Source organism: Marmota flaviventris, chromosome 1, assembly GCF_047511675.1.
Source record: "Marmota flaviventris isolate mMarFla1 chromosome 1, mMarFla1.hap1, whole genome shotgun sequence".
NCBI lineage: Eukaryota > Metazoa > Chordata > Mammalia > Rodentia > Sciuridae > Marmota > Marmota flaviventris.
The window spans coordinates 117179666-117207188 of NC_092498.1; the positions used below are offsets into that span (position 1 = coordinate 117179666).

The following is a 27523-nucleotide window of genomic DNA, read 5'->3' on the forward strand; positions in this document are numbered from 1 at the left end:
GTCTGGGTAATATTCCATTATATGTATGTACCACATTTTCTTTATCCATTCATCTATTGAAGGGTCCCTGGTTGATTCCATAGCTTAGCTATTGTGAATTGAGCTGCTATGAACAATAATGTGACTGTGTCACTATATTATGCTGATTTTAAGTCCTTTGGATATATGGGAGGAGTGGCATAGCTATGTCAAATGGTGGTTTTTGTATCTATGTTCATCAGGGATATTGGTCTGAAATTTTCTTTCCTTGATGTGTCTTTATCTGGTTTTGCTATCAGTGTGATACTAACTTCATAGAATGAGTTTGGAAGGGTTCCCTGCTTTTCTATTTTGAGAATAATTTGAGGAGAATTGGTGTTGGTTTTTCTTTGAAGGTCTGGTAGAACTCAGATGAGAACCCGTCTGGTCCTGGGCTTTTCTTTCTTGGTAGGCTTTTCATGGCATCTTCAATTTCATTGCTTGAAATTGATCTGTTTTAAATTTTCTATGTTCTTCCAGTTCAATTTGGGTTGGTCATATGTCTCTACCAATTCGTTAGGTTATTGATTTTTAGCTTCCACTAACAGTTTTTTACCAAACATCATTCACTGTAAATCTATGTGCGTTTGTTTAGACTTGTATTGCATATATTCCTAAAAGGGAATTGCTAGATTAAATGATAAAGCTTTTTTATGTTACTAGTTATAGCCAAAAATTAACATAGAAAAACTTATTCCAGTTGGCATTCTAATAAAAATTTTGTGAGTAACTTGTTTACTGAAGGTCTTATTATTTTTCCATTTTGCCCAACTAGTAAGAGAATTAATACTTTTTTCCATATGTTGAGGTTTCATGTTTTATTATATTTTTGTCATTTCTTTTGTAATTGCCTGTTCCTCTGACATTTTCTGATTTGAGAACTTATAGATCTTAATGTTTCATGTGTCATAGATAACTTTTTCCCTCCCTCCCTCCCTCTCCTTCCTTCCTTCCTTCCTTCTCCCCCCCCGCCCCCCGTCTCTCTCTCCCCCTCTCCCCCTCTTTCCCTCTCCAGGGATTGAACTCAGGGGCACTTAACCACTGAACCAAATTTCCAGCCCTTTTTGTATTTTATTTTAGAGACAGCGTCTCACTGAATTGCTCAGGGCCTCCCTAAATTGCTGAGTCTGGCTTTGAGCTTGAGATCCTCCTGTCTCAGCCTCCTAAGCTGAGGGAATGGCAGACATGCACCACTGCACCCAGTTAGTTTTTTCCATTTATTTTGCCTGTTCTTCAATTTGGTTTTCTGTGTTCTTTTTATTTTAAGTGTGTCTGTTTGGTGGCTTTTTTTTTTTTTTTTTGAAGGAAAGTAGTTTGTCTTAAGTTTAGGAAGTCCAGTACACTGGAAATTTACAAGAATGTTTTCCTCAAGAGTTTTTTTTTTTTTTAAATGGCATATTTACATTTTTTAAAATATTACAGTGTTGTGCCATCTTTATCCTATATAAAGTTCCCACATCTTCTGAGCTCTCTGTTTCATTGATATTTTTGTATATCTTGGTGCTGTTACTTCAAGAAATAGAACCAATAAGATATACATTAATATATGAAGAGATTTATTTTAAGGAATTGGGTCCCTTGATTATGGGGGCTGGCAAGTATGAAATTTTTAGGACTGGCCAGCAGGCTATAAATTCTGGCAGGAGTTGATGTTGGAGTCTTGAATCTAAAGGCAGTGTTTTTTCCTCTTTGGTATACCTCAGTCTTTTTTCTTTTTATCAGTTGATTGGATGAACCCCACCCACATGAAGGAGGGCAATCTTTTGACTTCAAAGTCTACTGATTAAAATAATAATCATACAGGTTGAGCATCTCTTGTCTGAAATGCTTGGAATCAGAATATCCTGGATTTCAGATTATTTTGGAATATTTGCATATATGTAATTATATCTTGGGAATGGAACCCAGGTCTAAACAAAAAAAAAAACCACAAAAACTTATTTTGTCATGTATACCTGTATGTATAGCCTGAAAGTAATTTTATAGTCTATTTTTAGTACACCCATGTTTTGACTGTAACATGTCATGAGATGGCAGATGTGGAATTTTCTACTTGTGTTATGTTGGTGTTCAGAAAGCTTCATATTTTTAAGCCTTTTGGATTTTGGATTTTTGGATTAGAAATGCTCAGTCTTCATTAAATGACAAATGACGGCCTTTCACAACATCTGGACTAGTTTTACCCAACCAGCTGGGTATTATCGCCTAGCCAAGTTGGCCTTTTAAAATTAACCATCATACTAAAATAGGATGCTTTTAATCAAAGTAACAGAAGATCCAACTGAAACTATATAGAAATCTATTAACTTACTAGAGAAGCAGTCCAAAGATAGGGCAGCTTTAGAGCTGATTTATGTAGTAACATAAGGATCTATTAAAGATCCAGGTTCTGCCAGTGTCTGCCTCATTCTCTCTTTTTGAAAGGGCATGTGTTCTAATCTGGTGACAGAGCCTGGTTTCTCATGGTTCTTTGAAATATGAGAAGGCTTTTCTCCCAGGTGCCTTCCTTATTGCCTTATAGACCAAAATGTACTTATGCCTAACATTTTTCTATTTAGAGGTAGTCTTATGTCTCTACGACAGGTGGAAATTGGAAGCCAAATGTGCTGCATCATAAAGTTAATGGTTTAATGGCCATTTTTAATTTAGGATGCAGCAGGTTGTTAATATTCTCTTTTTCAGCATTCTAACTTTTATTTCAGTGTATGCAGTTATTACTCGTGTGCTGCTCTTCCGTTGCTGGGCTTATGAAGAGTTTAAATTCATTTTACCTGTAGATTTTCAGATGCCAAACTTCAACTTGTGGATTCTGTGATCATTTTAGTGTATAATGGGATTGTCGAACAAATGTTATGCATTTATTAGATTTGTTCATTTTTCATATATTTGGATAATAGAAATTGAATGATTTTTGCACTTTTATGAAGCTTTTTTGTTATTTGTCTCTGGCTTTAAGTGAGTTTTTATAAAGTGATTTGGAATTTTATATTATGTTCAATCAAATTGAATATAACCAATAAATTTGAACTTGCATGAATTCAGATTCTTTTTATCACTTTGTTATTTCTGCAGTAGTCACTTTACCAAAATTCCCTTTATTGACATTTCCAGGCACCTTTATTGTTATATTTTTAATACCTCATAATGTTCATCCTATATATTTTATTGTGTAAGAAAGGCTTGCTACTTCTAAAATGTGGACACTGGTTGCATTTGTCCCAGAATATAACTGAGGTTGCTCATGCTTCTCGCAATACCTCCTATTCTTAGACCAGACCCTGTAATAAGTGCTAGCAATTTAATGAACCTTTCTTAATTAAGCTAAAGAAAAATTGCTCAAACAATAACAGATGTGCTTTTAAGATGACGGCAGTATGACTGTAGATGAAATAAGTTTTAGGTAAAGTTCTAAAAAGCAACATAACTGGGTTGGGGCTGTAACTCAGTGGTAGAGTGCTCACCTTGCATGTAAAGGCACTGAATTTGATCCTCAGCACCACATAAAAATAAATAAATAAAGATATTGTGTCCATCTACAACTAAAAAAATTTTTTTAATAAAAGCAACATACTGCTATCATGTATAACTAATTAGAACAAAAGAAAAAAAGCAACATAACTGAAAGAAAGATTAGTTCCAAAAATTAAAATATTATAAATAAATAACTAGAGATCACTTCACAGGATACGTTTTAGAAATAATAATTTTGACTATTTAATCCTTTCAAGATATTTCTCTTAGCCATAGGTAGCTCAAAGAAAATAATGAGAACATTACTAAAGCAGTGTACTATGGAAATCAGTATGGAGGTTCCTCAAAAGACTAAGCATAGAACCACCACACGACCCAGTTACACGACTCTTTGGTATTTATTCGAAAGAATTAAATCAGGGATACATGCATACCCATTTTTATAGCAGACACAGTTCACAACAGCCAAGTCATGGAACCAGCTTAAGTGTCAGCATATGAATGGATGAAGAAAATATGGTATAAATACATCATGGAGTTTTATTCAGCCATAAAGAAGAAGGAAGTTAAGTTATTTGTAGGAATATGGATGGAACGTGAGAGCATTGTATTAAGGAAAATAAGCCAAACTCAGAAATTCAGGGGACTTATGTTTTCTCTTATATGTGGAAACTAGAAAGAAAGAAAGGGAAAAAAAATGGGAGTGAACATTGTGGGAAACAGAACAGAGACCAAGGGGAGGGAGGAAGAGACGGAACAGAGAAGTTCTGGGGAATGGAGTTCACAAAATTATGCTGTGTGCATATACAGATATGTCATAATAAATTCCACTGTTAGGCACCAATAAAAATTAATTTAAAAATCAGGGTCAACATTGTTCAGAAAAGGAATTAGAAACTTTTAATAAATTGATAATATAGTGTTTTATTTGATTTACAGAAACATATAATGCTTACTGTGGGCCAAGCACTATTTTAAATTTTTTTACAAATTTAACTCTCATAATCCTCTTAGCCATAGAATAGGGAAGGAAATGAAGTACAGGGTAAGTGCAAAATAGTGACTAGAAAGTGGATTGTCATTTCACTTTGTTTGATTTTAATAGGATGTGAAAAATCTAATTATGTATCCTGGTATACTTACAGGAAAGTATATTTGAAACTGAAATTTTGAGGCCACATACATACCTATGTTCTCACTCCCAGTTGTGGTGCCATTAAATAGATTTCTTGTCTTTAAATTCCTGTTCCAATTTTATTAGTGGGGGTGTTTCCTTATCCGGCTCACTATCTTTGGTGGTCTTGCAGGCCTGAGAGTAGGAATGAAGATTGCGACATGAAGAGCCAAGTGCTTATTAAGTTTTCAAAGTTTGAAGCTTGAGGGCCAGAGATTTCTTTGGGCCTCTTTTCAGTATAAACATTTCTTGTTTTGAGATAATTAGTTTTAGGTTGTCAAGATGATCAGACCTTTCTCTTTTGCCATTTTAGGAGTTGATTTATTTATTTATTTTTATTACTACTACCACACTTAGCCACAATTTCTTGTAAAATGCAGTTTACATGTATCTTTTTTATTTGTTTACGACCTCTGATACAAGTGAGAAAGGGAAGAGTGTAGGTTCCTGAGAGGTAGGGTTAAGAGAATAGAGGAAATATCTTCTTTCTTTCTTTGTCTCAATTTGAACAAAACCAGGGTTAAAGGAGAGTGGAGGGATATCCCAGTTCCCCCTTCCATGATATGTATATCTTGGGACTCTTTAAATTGTCTTCCTTAAGTTATTTCTAATGCTGAATCTGAGAAAGAAGAGTTCTAATATAACTTACACTTTATTTTTTGATTACACATTTTTTTATAAAGTAATGGTATTTGGTTGTAAGGAATGATTTTCTATTTTCCTTGTAGCAAGGAAACTCATACCTCTTGATATTTTGTTCCTCTGTCAAACCTGCCCTAACCTTTGACTTTGGATTGATTACTTTTAAAAATACTAAACTTGCTGGAGGAAAATTATACAATCATGTAGGTTATTTTCTCCTCAGATTTATGGTCTACAAAGCATGGACTTAGGGCTACTAGATCGTCCTTTTCTTTTGGCAACTCCTCCTCTAGTCTACAAAGCAAAGGTTCCTGTTCAGCTTCTTTTCTCTTTCTCTTAAATAGAAGACATTGCTTCATTTTCTGCAGAGAAAGTCACACTTACCAGGTGAGAACTCACTTTCTCAACTTCTAACTTTACATGCACTTAACTTACTCTGTACCCATTTCACTCTTCTGTCTGAGAGAAAGTAATATTTTTCCTTCCTATTTGAAGATGATTCCTTTTAATGCTGAGGAACTTTGTTCTGGGTAATCTCTTCTGTATTTTTACCTGTTGTCCTCTCCTGGTGCTTCTTACTTTCAGCACTAAACCTACTCACATCTCTCCCATCTTAAAACAAGAAAAACTTTTTGTAATTTGAATCTGCTTGTGAATTGTTACTATCATTTTCCTTTCCCTTTGTGTCAGGCTTCATGAAAAGAGCAGTTGGGACTTACTGTTTGTACTTTTTCACTTTGTCATTTATTCACTAATTGTTCTGAATTTTCTAACAACTTTATAAAGATAAAAATACTAATAATCTCCTGTCAAACCCAATAATAATTTCTTAGGTTTTTGTTTTTTTATTTGATGTGAGCAGCATATATTATGTTGACTTGCTTCTTGAATCTTCTGGCTTTTCTGAAAGAACTCTTACTCAGATTTGCTTTCTTACTCTTTGGCTATTGCATCTTAGTCGTCTTCTCTGTCTCTCTTTCTCTCTCTCCTTTACCGTATCTTTCATTGTTGGTGTTCCTGAAGGTATGTCCTTGGGGGTCTTTTACCTTCTTCCTAGATACTGTCTTTGCGGTGTAGTTTTTATAATAATGTCTCCATGCCATTACAAGTGCATAGAAATATTTCCAGATCTGAGCTCAGGTTATTGACTAGATACCTCCATGTTCACATTTCAAAAAGGTATCTCAAACTCAGCATGCCTTTCACTTCCATCAAGTCTGCTTGATCTTAGTCCTGCTTTAAATCTCATCCTAAATACCTCTTCCTGATACCCCAGTCAGATTTTATCTTTTGGAATATCACTGTGTTTTTAAATGTATCCAGTTAAACCATTCTAATATTGTAGTTTTTTATTGACGTACGTTTGCAGTGCTACATTAATGAGGCTCTTGAATTAGTGGCTCTTACTTTATCTTTGCACTTATAAACAATAAATTTGTTGACTGCTTTATTGAAGAAAATAAAATTCCAAAATAATAAGAGTTTATATGATTCGTAATTTTTTAAATACTTCAGCCTAGAATTTGAAAATATAAATATAGAGCCTTTGGCCCACGTTGACTGTTTCTATTCTTATGTCTACTTCCAGCTTTTACCAACATATTAGTCTTGAATTAAAGTAGTTAAGTTAATATACATGTTACTAGAGTGGATAATTGAAAGTTGGTCCTTCACATCTTTTTCTTGAAAATGGGGTTCTCCATCATTAGGAATGATGTTGCTGAAGAATTTTAAAATGCATTTTTGTAAGATGTGCAAGTTTTGATTTCCAGATGTTTTGGTCATGTGTCAAATACTATTTTGGAATCAGTAATCTGTACGAATTTATTGTTGCTGCTGCTGCTGATGATGATGATTCATGTAGTTTCTCCCTCTTTCCAATACTTGGAGAAGCAAATCAATAAAAACTTTTTTTCTCTTGATTTTAAAATCAGTTCTGCTAACGGGTTGTATTAATCAGCTTTTTGCCTCTGTGACCAAAATATTTGATGAGAACAACTTAGAAGAGGAAAGTTTATTTTGGACTTAGGGCTTCAGATGTTCAGTCAGTGGTTGGCTGACTCCATTGCTTTGGGCCTGAGGTGAGGCAGAACATCATGGCTGAAGGGCATGGCATAGAAGAGCAGATCAGCTTGTGGAAGCCACTAAGCAGAGAAAGAGTGGGGCCAGAGACAAGATATAGTCTAAGGGCATGTCCAGAGTGGCCAGCTCTTCCAGCCAAATCCCACCTGCCTACAGTAACCACCCAGTAGTCCATTTAAATTATTATTGACATTGATTAATCTACTGGTTACAGCTCCCATGATCTAGTCATTGACTAAAAGCCCTATCTCTAAACCTTGCTGTATTGGGAATCATGCTTTCCAAATAAACTTTTTGGAGGACATTTGTAGAGCCAAGTCCTAGCAGGTATATTTCTATATGAATAAATTTTTTTGTTGTTAATGTATCTCAAAGTTTATATTCTTAATATCTGTATTAATGGAGAAGACTAGTGGGGATTCATTTGGTTCTATCTGTCCTTTTTGCTCTGATTCTTCTTTACTTGTAGTTATCAGTCACAAAGGTGTCTTCCTTAAGTGCTAAACAGGTGGGGACAGTATTTGGTAGCAGAAGTGGTAATAGCTACCATGTGTTTTCTAGGTAACCTCATCTGCGTCACTATTAAAACTGAAAGTGAAAGGGTTTTCTTTTGTGGGGAGGCTGTGCTGGGAATCAAAACCAGGGCCTGGAGCATGCTAGGCTAGTAGTGATTTACCACTGAGCTGTATATCCCCAGAATCTCAAGAGAAAGAAATTCTGTATAAAAATACCATTTTAAAATAATTCTATTTTTTTAACTCTTTCCCCTAAACTATTATCTTATAAATAGCCATGATTTTTTTTTCACTTCATCTAGAAGGATTCCTTTACTTTTTTTTTTTTTAGCTTAAAACTGCTGAAACATGCTATTAATAGGGTAAAGGGTAATTAACTAGATTTAATAGACTTTTACCGTGATTGTCTTACAGTTCAGAGTTTATCATATTACTTTCTCGGTCTTAACTTTAAAATGAAAATACTGAAAGAAAATTGGGAAATAATCTGAGTGAGTTGTATCTAAAGTGGTAGTTGATATATTTTCTTCAAGATATTTTATTAACTTTGAAAAACAGGCTTTTTCAAATTATTTCTGAATTAATCTGGTTTCTCCTAGGGTTGTTAGTTTATGAGGCAGATGATTCCATATTTTTGGAACTTTTACAGTGCTTTTGAGAACTTTTGAGCACTTTTAAGAACACTGCTAGCTGGGCATGGTGGCAGTTCTAATCTCAGCTGCTTGGGAGGCTGAAACAAGAGGATCTCAAGTTCAAAGCCAGCCTCAGCAATTTAGTGATACCATAAGCAACTCAGTGAGATCCTGTCTCTAAATACAATACAAAAAAGGGCTGGGATATGGTTCAGTGATTAAGTGCTCCTGAGTTCAATCCCTGGTTACAAAAACAACAAAAACCACTGCTGTTCAGTAAGTATATGATGCTGGTCATGTATGTGTTTATTACATTCTCTAGAAATACCATTAAAATAAATAAAATGACAAATGAATTTATTTTAACCCCAAATATAAAAAAATTGAAATTCCTTTTTTTGTATTAAATCTTCAAAATCCACTATGTATTATATACTTAAAACACCTCTCACCTTGCTGTAGCCTTAGTTCAAACCGTAGTTTTAAAAATGTAGCTTGATATTGGCCCTACTTTGGGGCAGATATTATTCTGCATGTTTGGGAGCACCCACTACCAATTTATCCTACTTCATATAACAGCTTTGGGCCTTTTGTTTTTGAATATTTACCTTTCAAAGATTGATGTTAATACCTTTGTTTCTGATTAATAACAGTCTGTTGTGTGGATGAACTGAACATTGTTTATCCATTTACCTATTGAAGAATATTTTGGTTGCTTCCAAATTTTGACACTTATGAACAAAAGCTGCTATAATTCATGTACAGGTTTTTGTGGGGGTGTAAATTTTAAATTTCTTTGGGTAAATACCAAGGAGCACAGTTGTTGGTTCCTTTGGTAAGAGTATGTTTAGTTTTGTAAGAAACTGCAAACTGTCTTCCAAATGTGACTGTTACCATTTGGTATCTCATAAGCAACATATCAGAGTTTCTGTTGCTTCATATCTTCATCAGCATTTGATGTTACTGTTTGGGATATTTGCAATTCTAAGACATGCAATACCTTTTAATATGCAATTCTCTGATGAAGTAATGTGGAGAGTCTTTTAATATGTTTATTTGCCATTTGTATATCTTTGGTGAGGTATCTGTTCAGATCTTTTGCCCATTTTTTATTTGAGCTGTTTTCTTATTGTAAGAGTTTAAGAATTCTTCAGGTGTATTGCATACCAATCTTTATCAGATGTGCATTTTGTGAAGATTTCCTTCTAGTTTCTGACTTGTCTTTCCATTCTCCTAATGGGGCCTTTCAAAGAGAGAAGTTTTAAATTTTAACAATGTATAAACTTAATTTTCTCTTTCACATATTTTGATTTTGGTGTTATATCTAAAATCACCATGAAACCTAAAATCCATAAATTTAAAATTCATTTTAAAATTTTTGTGAAAGGTATAAAATCTATGTAAAATCATTTTTGTTTGAATACTTATGTCCTCTTGTTTCAGCATCTTTTGCAGAGAAACTATCCTTTCTCCATTGAAATGCCTTTGCTGCTTTGTCGAAGATAAGTTTGACTATTTTTTTTTAGGGTCTATTTTCATGTTTTCGACTTATCTGTTTTTTACTGCTATTACATTATGTAGATTATGGTAGCTTTATACTATATCTTAAAGTTGGATAGAGTCAGTTCTCTAAGTTTATTCTCCATCTTTTCTCCAGTATTGTGGTGGTGTTCTCAGTTTTTTTGTTTTGTTTCTTTGCTACCCATATAAGCTTATCTGCAAAATAACTTGCTGGAATTTTAATTTGGAAGAACTGACACTTTGACAAATTGAGTATTCCTCTCATATACCTGAAATATTTTTCCATTTGTTTATATTTTTTATTTTTTTCCATTAGAATTTTGTAATATTTCCTTATAGATGTTATACATATATGGTTTTAATTTCAAATTCCATTTGTTCATCGTTGGTGTTTTAGGAAGCATCTGTGATTTGGTATCTGCCATTAATTTAGGGACATTTTCTGTCATTGCTTCAGATATTTCTGATGTTTCCTTCTCTCTTCTCCTCTGGTATAACACCTCTTGTAATTATTCATTGTATGCTTTGTTCTTTTTTTTTTCTTTGAATGTCATTTTGGAAGTTTCTATTGACATATCTTCAAGCTCATTGACTTTTTAAAAAAATATGTTTTTAGTTGTAGATGGACAAAATACTGTATTCTATTTATTTATATTTATGTGGTGCTGAGGATCAAATCCATTGCCTCACACATACTAGGCAAGTGCTCTACCACTGAGCTACAACCCCAGCCCCAACCTCATTTATTCGTTGGCTAAATGTGGTATAGTTATGAGTCCTCATTTATTCGTTGGCTAAATGTGGCATAGTTATGAGTCTATCAGTGGCATTCTTTATTTCTGTTACAGTGTTTTTGATTTTGAACATTTCCTTTTGAATTTTTAGAGTTTCTGGTTCTCTATTTATGGTAGCCATCTGCACTGACCTGTTGTTCACTTTTTTTTTCCACTAGAACTTTTAGTATAGCTATCGTAGTTTAAAAACATTCTTGTATGTCTGCTATTTTGACCCTTTGCTTACTTTGTTTTTTAAGACTGTTTTAACCTATCTTATAAGTTTTGATTGAAAGCTCTAAATAATATATGAGATTTGAAGGATCCCAGGTAATAGGCCTGTTGTGTGAGGTTTCTTCTGTACAGAGTTAGTAATAATGAAGGTTTTGTCTTGTGTACAATACCTGATATTTTCTTATTCAATGTGATATTGGTTTTAGGTTTCATTCATTACCATAATGAACTTTGAAGAAAGAATCCTCTTGTTCCATGTTTACTGGGAATTATTTTGCTGTTTTTAATTAGGAACCGATTATGAACTATGGTTAGTTACTTACCATGATGTTAAGAATTTTTCTCTTTTCTCAGATAGTTGTAATGCATTTTGTTAGATTTTCTATTCTTGAATTGATAAATGAAACTTTAACTTGATTATGATATTCTAATATATAGCTTTAAATTCAATTTGTACAAGTTTTAAGGTTTAATCAGTACAGTACAGTTGTATGGCTTATGTGTTTATACTAAGTGCTATTTTATGTTTTGGTTGCACAACCACATTAGTTTTAGAAAATAAAGTTGTGACTTCTATGTTTTCAAGAACTCTGGAGCTGTATTAACAATTACATTGTATGTTTATTGAAAGCTTGACTGTCTAAAGTTCAGCTGGGACCACTCCCCTTTTTATTAAAAGCAGTTCTTTTAACAACTTTTCAGTTTCTTTTAATGAACTCTACTTTGGGGGGAGGGTTCTGCTGAGACAATTTGTCTAAAACATTTAACAATTTATTTTACATTAATCATACTCCTCAGTTAATTTTTATCACAAACTTTCTTTAGGAAAAGGAAACTAGTTTGTGTATTTCCTTTTTATTACAGTCTTGGGAAAATTTGAATGTGATTAAAGTGATAAAGTAGCACTTTCAAAAATTATTTCCCACCCATCAGCAGTATTTTATTGTTATACATTGTACCTATACAAGAGTTATTGTAAAATTAAAAGTCTTTAATGTAGTAATTATTCTCATTCTTAGGTGCATTTTATCTGGTCTTTGAATATATGGACCATGATCTAATGGGACTGCTGGAATCAGGCTTGGTTCATTTTAATGAAAATCACATAAAGTCATTTATGAGACAGCTCATGGAAGATCTGGATTATTGTCATAAGAAGAACTTTTTGCATAGAGACATTAAATGTTCAAATATCCTTCTAAAGAATAGGTATGGATATGAGTTTGATATATATGTTTAAAGTGTTATATACTATATACCTTGATTCTGTGAAAAGAGTTTCAGATTAGTTTATTGCTTTAAACTATTTTAATGTAACCAACATTACAGCTTTGGGCTACCTCTAAAGTTGTGTTAGATATATTTAATTAAATTCACTTCCAGTATAGTTTGTAATGTACATATAATAATACTTAGTTGCCTTTCTTAAAATATCATGAGTATTCTAATAATTGCTGATAGGCTTTCAGCTTTACATTACAAGTATATTTTTAGAATTTTTTTAAACATTTGTCACAATTAGAAAGTGGAACTTTTTTGAAGTTGTGTATGAAGCTTATGTTAACTATTTCAGTAACTGCATAACCTCAGCTCTGGTAGTTCTCTTGTAATTGCTACTCTTATAATTGTTGCTGTTTGTTAGTTTAAATGAGGCATGCCTGGTCATGATTTTAATTAATAGAAAATGTTCTGTGTGCTCAACCCCACTAAGAGCTGGAAAATTAAACAAATTTTAAATGATTTGACATTTCTTGAGTATTATCGACTTGAAAAAGTTTTCAAGTCTTATTCCTAAGTAATGAAAATTCTCATTTATTTTCATTGAAGTATACTTTTCTAAATACAAACTGAAAATTAGCAAAATTACTATTATACTAATACTATATTATAATAATGATAGTAATAATAGTAACAGAGTAATTCTTTGGTACCCATGGGAGATTGGTTTCAGGAACCTCCTCCCCTCTTGACCTAAATCTGTGAATGTTCATGTTCCTTATATAAAATGGCATAGTGTTTGCATATAACTAGCACATTTTCCCATATACTTTAAATCATCTCCAGATTATTTATAATACCTAATGCACAGTAAAAGGCTATGCAAATAGTTGATAATTCTGTATTGTTTAGGGAATAATAACAAGAAAAATAGGTCTGTATAAGTTTAGTACAGATGCATTTTCCCCAAATATTTTTAATCTGCATTGGTTGAATCTGCAGATTGAGAACCCATAGCTATGGATGGACGCCTCAACTACTATAATAGTAATAGCAGCTGAAACTGTTTAAAGAAAAGTACTGTTTGTCATTGGTTAATTTTTCTACTGCTTGACTTTGTAAGACATTGGCAGTATTGCAGTGTAATCAAAGTTAATGTGTCTTTTTGATTAGTTCAAGGAAAAGAGTATGAATCTACATTATCAATTCAGAGTAGAATAACAGCTGTTGTCCATTTTTTATTTCCACCAGAGGGCAGATAAAGCTTGCTGATTTTGGACTTGCTCGTTTGTATAGCTCAGAAGAAAGGTAAGAATACTCTTTAATGAACATTGTAGACAATGAAGTCTATTTTTAGAATCTGTACTTAAAACACCTTATTTTTTAATTGTTATATTTTTTTAAAATGACATTAACTTTTCATGTTTAAATACACAAAATAATGACACTTTATACTATATTGGATTGCCTAGTTTAGTTATAAAATTTTATGTAGTCAATTTAAAAATAATTGATTTTTGGCACAGGTAAATATAGTTTTGTTAAAATATGCAATTTTAAATATGACTGAATTTCAAATAATTTTAAAAATTAATGCTAATTTCTGATGCAGATCCAGACATTAAGATATTCTTAATTTTTGTATTTTGTAAGAAACCTTAATGTATGTTTTTAAAATTATACATTTAAAAAACTTTTTTCTTTTTTGGCGGGGGGTGAGGGGTGGTGGTGCTGGGGATCAAACCCAGGCATGTGCTCTACCACTGAGCTTACACTCCAGCTGACAAACACCATTTTAATTATTGTTTTAGACTTCACCTTGTGTGTGTTATGTCTATAGTTGTGTTTGTTTTTCTTTGTTTTGATAACTACTTGGAACTCTTTAAGCAAAATATTATGAGGAAGTTATATATGTAAAACATAAAAATGGTAGAGCTTCTGTGGCTAAAGTTAGGTGTGTATCTGATTTGATTTCCTTTGAGTCTGGTGATGAGAAATATGACTTGCTTGTTAGTATATAGCAGCTAAAACTGTTTAAAGAAAAGTACTTTTTGTCATCTGGTGAATTTTTCTACTGCTTGACTTTTTAACGTGGAATTTCAAAAATAAAATATTATGTGAAATAGCAGCTTTTACACAAATAAACTCTGAAATTAACAGATTCATGAATATTTGGTCAGTTTAGCTCAATCTTATTTACTTTTGGATTTATTGATATATAAATATATCTTTATATATTAAAATTTTATGGCAATTGTGTCATTTCTTTAGTGTCACCTTTTAATAGTAATGAAACATAAGTTGATTGAATTTCTTAGAAATAGGTGTTTGCTTTCAGTGAATCTTTGCTAATTTTTGGTTAGTTGAGGAAATAAATAAAAATTCTTTTGTTTGAATTTTTCAGAGTGAAAAATCTGTTTAATTTTGCGGTACCTGTGACATCATTGTGAAAAATCTTTGCATTGTTTGTTGTTCTAGTGTAAAGGTTTTCAAATAATGATCTGAGGGTTTGGAGAAACTCCCCAGAGAGTATTTTATGAACAGAGTTGTGATTGGACAGGGGTCTTAGTTCTCTGTATCTACTTTTATGAGAGTCATTTTCTTTTTATTTTACCCACTGTACTCAGAGTTAATATTTGAAGAAAGGGTTGTATGGATTTTTGGTGTGTTTGTGTGTGTGTCTGTTTTATAAAACTGTTCTAGAGCCTAAAAAGGTAATGCTCCTCATTTTGCATTTGTGAAAATTGATACCCAGACAGGATTGAATGACTTTCTTTTTAAAAACTTGTTTTTAATTGGAATATAAAAGTTGTATATATTTGTTGTGTACAGTGTGTCATTTTGCAATATACATATATCGTGGAATGCCTAAATGATCCAAGTAACATGCCTTACCTCAGGGTTTTTGGTTTGTTTTTAGTTTTGGTAAGAATACTTAAAGTCTACTCTCAGCAGTTGTCAAGAATATAATATATTGCTGTTAAGAACCACCATGTTGTCCAAAGGATCTCTTGCACTTACTCTTCCTGTCTCACTGACATTTTATGTTCTTTGACCAACCCTTAATCCCAATCACAGCCTCTGGTAACCACCACTGTATTTTATACTTACATGAGTTCAACTCTTTTATATTCTGCATATAAGTGATATCATGCATTCTTTGTTTTTTGTTGCTGGCTTATTTCACTTAACAATAATGCCTTTCACTTTTATCTCTGTTGTCATAAATGATGGAATTGCCTTCTATTAAGAAGAAGTGTATTCCATTGTGGGCGCGCGCACACCCCCCCCCCCATATTTTCTTTTAACAATTCATTTGTTAATGAACACTTACATTATTTCCATATCTTTGCTATTATTAAGGATTGAATGACTAAAAGTCAGAAGATATTGGCAATGTATAGTTCAAGGTTTTCTGTTCTCAGTTTTTTTCTTATTCCATCATGTGTAATAGTGCCCTTTTGTAGAAGATGAAAAGAAAAGCTGATCTTAATGTGTACTTAATATAAAACTTAATTGGTATGACATTTTTGAATGACTAAATTTCTGTGCATTTTTTTAGGGGAACACTTTAGTTAATTAAGGATTTCGTTTGCTTAACTGGTTGAGATTTCACTGTAATTAAATTATCCTTAATACAAGTGTATGTTTGTTGTACTTGAGTATAAATCTCATTGTTTTTATTTTCTTATTACGTTTCAATGAAGATGGGCAACACCTCATTACCATTTGAATCCATCCAATCACTTCTTTTCATGCAGATGTCTGTGTACACCATTTGGAATAGAGTTGTTCCAAAAAATTTACTATTAAGCCATATTTTATAAATCAAAACTCTATTTTCCCATTGATTTCTATTTAAATGTAGTGTTGGTTTCCAGTGAAGTGTCAGAAATATGACAGTTTACTGGGCCATGTTCTTTATTACCCTGTTGGATTCATGGAGGAATTTTGAGTTTAGAAAAGCAGGAAATTTAAATCTTTTAATTTTGCATTTTTCAGGTAATATTAATTGAATTTTTCTGGTCAGTGAAATTTATAAGAGAAATAATTGGTGTCGTTTTATAAGCAAATGTCTTATTCTGATTAAGAGATTTATATACTCCTTTAAATTGCCCCCTCTCTCTCTCTTTTTTTAATAGTAAGCTTTCTTTTTTAAAAAATTTTTTTAGTTGTCAATGAACCTTTATTTTATTTATTGATACATGGTGCTGAGGATCGAACCCGGTGCCTCACACATGATAGGCAAGCGCTCTGCCACTGAGCCACCACCCCAGCCCACCTCCTCTTTTTAAAGGTAACAGTTATTCTCTTTAAAATCCATTGGAGAAGTAGGCTTTATTTTTGTAGAATGCCTTCAAAATATATATTTTCTTCCAGTGAATCTTAATAACACTCTTATTTTAAAAGAAATTTTACTGTAATGTACCCATGTACATTTTAAGTTACTTTGAAATAGTTTCTAGTTAGCTACTATAGATAGATAGAATAATTGAAGTGTTTAAAAATTTAGTGTAAGGTTTTTCATTTTAAAATAGAGCAGATTTCAGCCTGTTACTGTAATAGCATCAACCACAACTCTCATTTAATTTTTGATACGCCTTTTTTTTTTAATTGTGAGAAAAACTGGTTAGAATTATAGCTAGTACTTTAGGTCTGTAATCAGTATGGACCTCCCTGTTACATGTGCTATAATAGAAGAAAGAAAGAGAGTCACTAATTTAAAGTTAGGAAGGTGGATGGTGAGAAGTAATATTTTTAAACCTGAATTATTTCCTCATTTTGAATATCAATATTCACACTTTATTCTGTTCAACATTGGAAACTATAGAACTATATAACCTATGTTTCAGTACTATTTAGTTGTCAATGAACCTTTATTTTATTTATTTATACGTGGTTCTGAGGATTGAACCCGGTGCCTCACACATGCTAGGCAAGCGCTCTGCCACTGAGCCACCACCCCAGCCCACCCCCTCTTTTTTAAGTAACAGTTATTCTCTTTAAAATCCATTGGCGAAATAGGCTTGGTTAGTTGAGGAAATAAATAAAAATTCTAGAGCCTAAAAAGCTAATGCTCTTCTTTTCAAAGATTCTGTGCAACTTTCCCAGAATCTTTGAGTCATAGTATTTCCCCTTTTCTGAGTCTTTATTAGCAAGCTATAGATACAGTGTTTTACTAAAAGATGGAGTTCCTCTGTGTGTGTCGTGTGTCTCCCATATGACATATAAATTAAAATTAACTTCATTTCCTGAGAGGAAAATATGAAGTTTACTTTTTTGATATACAAGGAACATAAAATCCACATCCTAAATTAGGGAATTTTTGGTTCTAGTCCTGGCATTGTTGTTTAATCTGTTGTGGAATCTTAGTTAAATTACTTAACCTCTCTGAGCCTCGTTATTCTCGATATAAAATCTCCCAAGTCCTGGCGTGGAGGGGAGCTAAGTGGTAGAGCACTTATCTAGAATACATGAGACCTTAGGTTCCACTTACTAGTACTGCAAAAAATAAAATCTCCAAATCCATTACTTACATAGTATTGAAAAGCATCTTTTATGGTTCTAAAAATTGCAGTCAAAATAAAATAGATTCTTTGAACAATAATCAGTTTACTGCATTTTTGTGTGAGGGAGAAAAGAGAGGTAAGTAAAAGAGTTTTGAGTTATAAAACACTAGTTTATCAATACCACCCTCCCACACACCTTTTTGAAGGCAATATCACCATCTAGTGGCCCTCTAAAAAGTTGCAATTAAAAGCAAAACTGTTTTCTCAAAGCTGGTACCAGGAAAAACAGTAGGACCTTATTATACTCATGTAAGGACTAGATGAAAATACTCAGCATTAAAAATCGCTTCCTAAACTCAAGTCATTATTGCTTGTGTACTTACTTTGTCACTCAGTCTATAATTATGTCATTTTTAAGGCAGACCATATGCATACTTCTGGAGGTCTTTTGATTTCTTGCTTGTTATGTGGTGCTGGAAATTGGACCCAGGACCTCATGTATGCTAGGCAATTGCACTACTGGTAAGTATACATCTCTATCCTATTTTTAAATTTTATGTGCCCTAGAACATCAGATGTATTTACAGTAAATCCCTCGTTCTGATCCAGGAGAAAACTATCCCAATCTGGTATAAATTAGTGCAGGGAATTGTTGGGGATCCAGGTAATAAAGAAGCATTGGACAAAAACCATGTTGTCATAAAAGATTACTATGTAATAACATAGGACTAACAATAATACAATTAAACAAGCTTCAGGAATGGATATGTTCATTTAGATCACTGATTTAATATTTAATTAGATAATCAAAATTAAATTGTAGTTCCTCTGGTGTAGATATGGTAGTCTACATTTTAAATCATGTAAAACGGGAAAGGCAATTTAGTTCTTTTGGAGCACAATGTTGCCCTTTCCTCATGTTGAGGAAGTCTCACCCATGTTCTTAATGTTGAACACTTATTAATATAAATTTCAGGCTTTGGTCTTTTTTCTGATCTCAAATCCTTTGTGTTTGCTAAACATCTTCACCTGTATGATCTGGGGTATTTTAAATTAAACCTTGGTCTCAAAACCACTCTGATCTCTTCCCATAAAAAAAATGTTTGCTCCTTTCCTTTATCCTGTTTTAGTTATCCAGTCACTCTCACAGGTATGTCTCATATGATCCTTGTAAATAGAATTCTATTGGCTTTCCAACCTCTTTGTCCCTAATTTTTTTCTCTCCTGCCATTTTTACCTGATGGCATTCCCAGCACTCCAGATAGTAATTATGTTAAACTATTTGCAGTTCCCTAAGCATGCTGTGCTCTGAAATACCTTGTCACTGTCTAAGACTTTTTTATTGTGTTATACCTCTTATTGCCTCAGCCTGCAAATTTTTTTCCTTTAGTGTGCAGTTCAGGTGTTACCTCCTTGGAAATCTGCTGTGAATCACACAGGCATCATTGGATGCATCTTCCTTCATTTGTTCCGATTATATTATTAATTGTACTATGTAATACTTACAATACATTTTGGAAAGCAATATAGATATATATACGTTATATCTATATTGCTTTCCAGATTTTAGCACTACAACCATGTTTTTTGTTTGTTTGTTTGTTTTATTAGACTAACCATGCTTAAGCAGTACACTGTCCAGCTCAGAGTTTCAATAAATATTTGTTATGTATAAATATTTAAATATCTTAACAAATATTTTAAAAAGCAAAGGAAAGAACAAACTTGAATAGCATTTGTGTATGGTGCCTTATTATGTATAGTCCTCCTTTCCCAAGAATTAAGAGAAAGTCCTCTGAGATGGGTGATGTAGGTTCATTATTCTTAGGCACATGTTAGGGGAAACTGAAGTTTAGAAAATTTAAGTGGATTTGCATCGTCACACAACCAACACAGTGATAGAATGAGGAATGAACTCTGAGGTCTTTTGAAAGAAAGATAGTTAATTTTCTTTCTTTCTTTTTCTTTAGTTTTTTCTTTTTTGTAGTTGTAGATGGACAGAATGCTTTTATTTTATTTGTTTATTTTTATGTGGTGCTGAGGATCAAACCCAGGACCTCCTGTTTGCTGAGCAAGTGCTCTACCACTGAGCTACCTCCCTAGCCTAAGATAGTTTATTTTCATTATAGTGTAGTGCTTCTCTGATAAGATTCTGGATCCAGCCTTTCATTATCTAAAAGTATCTTCTAGGAAGTGTTCCTGAGGGGCTTATTAGATGAACTTTATAAGGTACCATTAGGCTAATGACCATTTTTGGAGTTCTTTGGTACCAGAAGGTCTACTGAATTTTACTTTCTCTACTTACTTACTCTCCAAATGTAATATTTTATTTTTGTTAAGTGACATATGTTTTAGTTCTAGCCTTCCTAGCAGGTTAGCAAGTTGTATGGTATTTCCATTTCTGAGTCTTATTGGATTCCATTGTTTTTTTAAGCAGCTTTAAAGTTTCTTAAACATCTAATGAGAAATCTATAAATAAGATATATTTTGATAGCATTATTTAAAATTACCTGACATTTCCCATGAAGGTGGTGTTGTCAAAGATTTTTTAAAAAAATATTAGTTTACCTCATTGATAAAGTGATAGTATGCACGTTCTTTAAAAAAAAATGGTAATTAATTAGATTTGCAGAGGAAGAAGCTTTTTTGAGGAGGTACTGGGAATTGAACCTAGGAATTTTTTACCACTGAGCCATATTCCCAGTCCTTTTTTACATTTTATTTAGAGACAGGGTCTCTCTGAGTTGCTTAGAGCCTGGCTAAGTTGCTGAGGCCAGCTTTGAAGTTGCAATCCTCCTGCCTCAGCCTCCTGAACCACTAGATTACAGTCATGCACCATCACGTTCCAGCTTAATTTTTGCCACCTAAGAATTATAGCTTACTGGAGTTACTAATTAGTTTTTCTAATTTAGGTAGATGATGTGGGGGTGTGTTCTGCCATGTAATATAATTTATTGCTTGCAATTTATCTTTAATTATGGAAATAAATTAGAATGGTTCTTTCATAGGCTCTTTTTTTAAGTGTACAACACCTAAAAACCTGATTTTTTTTTAGTTCTGTTTCTTCAGTAGGTACTTATTTGTTGTGAAAAGAATAGGAAAAGAATGTAAATATTTTCAATTCACAAAAATAAAAGGAATCCTGTATGTGTTATCACATCAGTTTGCTTATCATTTTTTTTTTTATGATCTTTAGGATGTTGACATTGGGTGGCTAAACCTAGAAGACCCAAGTTTGGAATGTTCATTTTTGAGGATTCTTGAGTTTTCATTTACTTACTTTTGGATGATCTGTTCTCATATTATAACAGTGCATTAATTTTCCTGGGATTTAGACTTTAGCCAGAAGGCTTCAAAAGATAATTTCAATCTCTCAATTTTTGTCTTTACATTTATAAATACAATATCTTAGTGATAACATGAATATTTTCTCAATAGTACTATAAACTGTTGAATGGGATGATGCACAAAATTGTCCTGTTCTCTACTAATTCTACCTACCTGTCTGCATACTTTCTCAGTGTTTGCTTCTTTCTCATCAAATAATAAGGTAGAAAGTGAGGTATAGTACCTATTTTGCATAGATTTTGAGTAAATATTCATGAATTTTTTTTTGAAACCAGTTTAATGAAAATATTTGAAGCATAATTAAAAGTCCACTCACTTCTTGAACAATGTACCTTGGCTTTATCTCCTTGCTTTAGAAATTGTTCATTTGCTTAGCTATTTCAGGGAACCAAAAGTTCAATGTGATTGGGTCATGAACCAAATAAATTATTTTATATATCTTCTGTGGATATTCACCAGAAGGAAGTAATACTAAAATTGTAACACATTAACATTATATCTTACACTATCAGTTTGACTGTGCTTTGGAAAGAGAATTGGTCTTTTAAATCTGGAAACAGGGACAACCAGTTAGAAAACCATTACATTAAATTTAGATAGGATGATTCTTGCTGAAACTAGGGAATGGGCATAGGTATCAGAGATAAATTATGTCATAAGTATATATTGGAGAATTATTAAAACTTGGTGATTGAATATGTGTTGTGAGCTACAACCCAGTCTCTTCTCTTACTGTAAGGTTTCTGTCATAGCATCTGGATAAATGGTTTATTAGTTAGGATAGGCTAAGCCTATTTTAACAAAAAGAACCTCAAAATTAGCCATATAAAGAATGAGAATTTATATTTCTCACTTAATGATATCAAATAATTGTTGCTTACCTAATTTACCATTAATATTTAACCATATCATCAGGTCAAATGATGATTGTTTCATATAGTGATCCAGGAAACCAGGTTGGATGATCTGCCATCTTCTACAAATGCCTTCCAAGGCTGTTGCCAGAAGTAAGAAAATAGGGAGAAACGTTATGATGAGCCAGGCCTAGAAATGGCACGTGTATCACATGTATTCCCATTCCATTGGAGAGCATTTGTCATATGGCCACATGTCACTACAATGAGCCTGGGAAATGTACCATAGCTGGGCGGCTGCCATAGAAAAAAGGAATAACAAATTTTAGAGGACAACTATCGTTCTCTGCCACAAATGGTGATGCTGTTTGCTGAGACAGGAAGCAGGAAGAGAGAAGCAATTTGCAGCAAAAGGTAATAAATTTACTTTTGGATGTGTTTTGATGTAGGTACTTATAGGACTTATAAATCTGCATGCATAATAATAGAAAAGTGATCTTAATAAGCATCAATTGGAAAAAATTAGTCTCATTTTTCTATAACAATATGATAATCCAGGGATTTAAAAGTTATTTTTCTTTGGGAAACAATTGAAAATAGAAAAGGAGAACTGCAAAAAATGGTTATTTTAGTTGTTATGTGGTTATGGCATAAGTCAGTCAATTAAAGATGTTTACTCTATGCCAGACATGGATCTGATAATACTATTGGCTATATATTAGAGATGAACTCATTTATATGGTGATGAGAGAAGTTTTGAAAGGGTGGGACAAAGGAAAAAAATTTAAAATATAAAATAATAAGCGTACTACAAAGCAAATAAAATAGTGACTGTATAACCCATATGGGAAAATGATGGTGGTAGCTAGGATGATTTTCTCTAGGGCAATTTAGGATGGACCTCTTTAAGGAAGTAAATTGCGGGTAAGACCTGAGTGATGAGAATGAAAAAACCTGAAGAAGGCCTGGGCAAAGAACATAGGAATTAAAAAGTAGAAGTATTGAATTAGTGGATAGCCTGGGAACAGACTTGGAAAGTTTAAAGGTCATAAAGATGCCCAGCCTGATAGTAGTTGGTGTACATTGATATCAGTTGATATCAAATGAGGTCAATTTTATTTTGTTGCAGTGGGAAATCTTGTTAAAATACTTTTAAACAAGTAGGTGATAAGATCTGGTTTTATGCTTTAAAGACAGCAATAACAAAAAGTTTTTAAAAGAATTGAGGGAAGGTTAGGGTTGGAGGGAAGAAGCCAGTGAAGGTATTGATACATTAGTACCAATGAAATGATATTAATGACTGATTCAGATTATAGCTGTTGAGTTAGATTTAGGATTTGAGGGAAAGAGGGATCAAGAATGACTCCTGGATTTTTGATCACAGAAGCTAGATAGGATAATAGAGATCCCAGATTTGCTTTCCAGTTAACTGTGGCTCTCCTTATTCGATTCAAAATCACTATAAATTACAATATAAAAGAACCAGTACAGATTTTATTATATGTGTTGTGGGAAAAATTAAGCATTTTATAGCTAGCTTAGTATATTCTTTTATATGATTCTTTTTTCCCCCTTTCTTATAATCTTGAAAGCCCTAAGGTAGGGAAGACCATAACCATATTTCATCTTCCCTTTCCTTCTTCTCCAATCTCTAGAATTCCTAGGACTGTAGAGGCAAAACATTGGAATCTATCATTAAACTGATAGAAAATGTGTAACAGAAACTAATTTTTAGAAATATTCAGAAAAGCCAGTAATATATATACATTAAATATATTTGCTCTATGCTTAGAAGTATATTTCATCTCATTTTGCATTTAATCATTTTTTGAAAATGAACTGTTCTGAATTTGATGAGGTCATTAAAAATTAAACTAGTTTTAATTGTTAAAGATGACTATGTAGTATTTCCTGGAGTTTGGTATATAGTGTATAGAATGATCTTTTATTTAAATACTCCTTTTCAATAAACTTCTACCTGAATTTGTACAGTTTCTCAAATTCAGTATACTTTTTATGTAAAAATAAAATTAACTATTTACAGATAGATTTATATTAATTTAAACATTTTAGACTTAGCTATTCAGTTGCACTTTCATAACATGACTATAACTTTCAAATGCTTATAGACCCTTGAAATATCTTAGAAACTACTCATCATGATATTCACAAGTCTTGTTCTCCCATCCAGCTAATTTTATCTATGTCACCTAAAGTTACAGGGCCACATACATTAAGGTGCCTGCCCTGTGTCTGGCCTTGTTCTGGGCTTTGTATGAGGGTTCATATTAAAGAATGGTATGGGTTCTTTTGACTTCCTGGGAAGATAGAAAATATAAGAGAGTTGAAGACAGTGGTAAGTATATGAAGATCAATTATTATGAATAGAAATTAGAATTTATGGAGATGGATTTTTGACTATGTTGTGAAGGAAGTACAGGATTTCAATGAGAAAAACTGGGAAGGGTTTTAAAATTTCAAAGGAGCAAAGGCATAAAAAGGTAAACATTTTTACAGAATGATTTAGAGTAGCTAAAGATTAAGGTGCTTCCTTATTATTCCAGTAAATAAACAAAAATGACTAAGAAAAATACATTAATATTAGAAAAGTGTAATCCTAATTTGCCATTACAGATTTACATCTAGACTTTTAAATTTTTACCAAAGCTATCTAAATTTTCTTTTGTCTTTGAAACATTGTTAATGCATTCCTATCTATGATAATGCTGTGATGCCCAGATTGATGGCTTTACTATTAGTGTTTAAAAGTATTTGGAGAAATGTGGCTGTGTGGGTGCTGAGCAAGTCAGACAGATCTTTCAATGTCTGGGACTTCAGGTCTATATTTGGCAAGAGGGAATTGCTTTATAAGTTGTATGTTTCTTTTCCCCAAACTGGTCCAAATCCAAGCCAATCCCTGGTACATGGGCATGGGATATAGTGTTTCTGGGGAATTTGCTATGATATAATATAAGAAATATTTAGAATTGATCTAGAGATGTATGTATTCACCCAGAAGTGTATATTTTAACCATGGATTAGTTAAAAGCGTCTGACTTTTTAGGGCCCTCTTTTTTCATGTGTATCAGGTAGACTTTGACTTTGCCAGACAATTTCTACTATGATGGTCCAACTTAACTCTAATATATCTTCGCTAGATAATCTCTTCTATGGCAAAGAAAGAGCTTACCGTATGTATGTCTTCTTTTTAGTTGGTCACACACACAAAAAATATCTGATTAAAGTGCCATATCTGTTTTTAGTGGTTCTTTGCAGGATAGACCCCAGTTTCTGTAGACTACATTTTTGTACTCTCTGTTCACAACCTAGAGTGGGTCAAAATTAATGCAGTTTTGTTGAAGACTTGGACATTTAAAAACTTTTGTTAGGGGCTAGGGTATACTTCAGTGGTAGAACACTTGCCTAGCCTCCATGAGGCCCTGCATTCAATCCCCAGTACCACCACCACAACAACAAACTACAAAGAAAAAAAATCCACTCCACCACTTTTGTTCGGAAATCCCAATTTGAGTCTTGTCATCTATTAGTAATTTGCCAGATATGGCCAAAATCAATGAACTCCCTTTTAAATAAGTTAATTTTTAAAATATTTTATGAAAAGGAAAACATTTTTTAACAGTTGAATTGATACAATGGCTTCCTTTTAACCAAATTACACTTAACAACAGCCAACTACTTCTTATTAATTTCCATATATAAAGGAAGTTTTTAGTTAATCAGGTTTCTCTCAGATGCATTTTATAATCCTCTGTTAGATGCCTTAATATATCTGCATTTGGTGGGCAGATGAAAGTGATTTTAGTTAGGATTGTAGAACTGCTTTGGTAATTCAAAGTGATATTTTTCTAAGACAATCTCTTTTACTTCTACAAATACTAATTCTAAAGAGTGCTTTCTGTGTTTTTTAGTCGGCCATATACCAACAAAGTTATCACCTTATGGTACTGTCCACCTGAACTGCTGTTGGGAGAGGAACAATACACACCAGCTATTGATGTATGGAGCTGCGGGTAAGATAGACTCATTAATTGGTTTATTCTACTTAAAACTTTTGGTAGTGGATTAAATCAGAACATTTGGTTATTGGTGGGTGTTTTTTCCATTAGATGTATCCTTGGTGAACTCTTCACTAAAAAACCTATATTTAAAGCAAATCAGGAACTTGCGCAGCTAGAATTAATAAGGTAAGCTGCTGATTATAATATTTGTGGGGTTGGGGTATGTCATACTCCATAGGAATTTTAAAAATTTTTCTAGCTTGTCTTTGCAGGAGGAGGACAGCATGGTTCTCTTGAAGGCTAATGGCTGCTAAATGGAGGAGAAATCAGAATGTAGGCCCTCTGATAGCTTTAAGGATCTTAAAGTCTCTAGTTCTTTTTTCTTGGGGGAAGGGGATGTTAAATTACAGGACTTGAGGCCCTAAAGATAAGATTAGGAGGTAAAAGTAAATACAAAATAGGAGAGAAAAAATAGTAGGCACATTAAACAAAAAGTATTGCATAAAGGAAAAATAAGTGTTTTAGAATATTGTAAAGAAATACTCTATTTTCTATGCACCATGGTATATTTATGTGTATATTATATATGTATACCCATCAAAATATGTATATATCCACTAGCATAGGTCTTTACCATTTGGAGCCTATCATGGAATCCAGCTCATAATCGGTTATTCATACATGTTAAGTCAACTTTTTCTTCATCTTAGTTTTAAAAATAATATTTAAAGGGGCTTTGCTTTTATATATATAAGAATATAAACTTGCAACTTATAAGACTTTCATGAGTTTCAGAGTAAGGATGAAGTCTTAGGAAAAATGTTAATAGGCACAGATTTATAGAATTTTACTTTGCCAATTGAACAAAACGAACATAAAAGTAACAAATAGTCATCAGAAGGATCACAACTTCATCTGATAAATTTTAAAGGTATTATTCAGAAACAGAAAACTTAAAAAGAAGATCTTTGGAATTGAAAAATAGACCTTCTTTGGGGGTTTGCCCTCCCCTGCAAAACAACAACAACAACAAAAATAAATAAATAAATAAAAACCACCAGAATTCCAAAACCTTAGTATTAACCTTTTTGGTGAGTTTTTTTTTTTTTAACTGTAGGGCTCTTTAGCGAAAGATGAGTTTCCAGTTAGAACCTGCTCTTGCTCTGGACATAATTTGGCTATAATCAGAAATACCTAAGCCAAAAACTAATACTGCTTCAATTCAGCCAGTTGCCTCATTTGAAAATGGAAGTATATGTCCCAGACTTGGCCAAGGAGCTTTCCAAGCTCAGAATTTTAATGAAATTACAAAGAGAAGGGAGTATCTTGTCCATTTTCTTTTGTTGTATCTGAATACTTCAGACTAGGTAATTTATGAAAAATACAAGTTTATTTAGGTCATGGTTCTGAAGGCTAGGAAGTTCAAGATTGGGTAGCTGCATCTGGTAAGGTCCTTCATGCTTGTTTGGAACCTGCAAAGTTCCAAGGTGGCACAGGAAGGCAGACTAAGCT

The 27523-nt window shown here is 32.9% G+C and overlaps 1 protein-coding gene across 1 annotated transcript in view; it reads left to right on the forward strand.

Annotated features, from left to right (window-relative positions):
* The window catches only part of LOC114078773 (cyclin-dependent kinase 13-like), an 81033-nt gene that overhangs the window by 31077 nt on the left and 22433 nt on the right, over window positions 1-27523 (forward strand). The window contains 5 exon segments of the mRNA XM_071609753.1: window positions 5650-5692; window positions 12082-12271; window positions 13532-13588; window positions 25922-26023; window positions 26120-26197. Of these exon segments, the coding sequence (XP_071465854.1) occupies window positions 5650-5692; window positions 12082-12271; window positions 13532-13588; window positions 25922-26023; window positions 26120-26197 (470 nt within the window).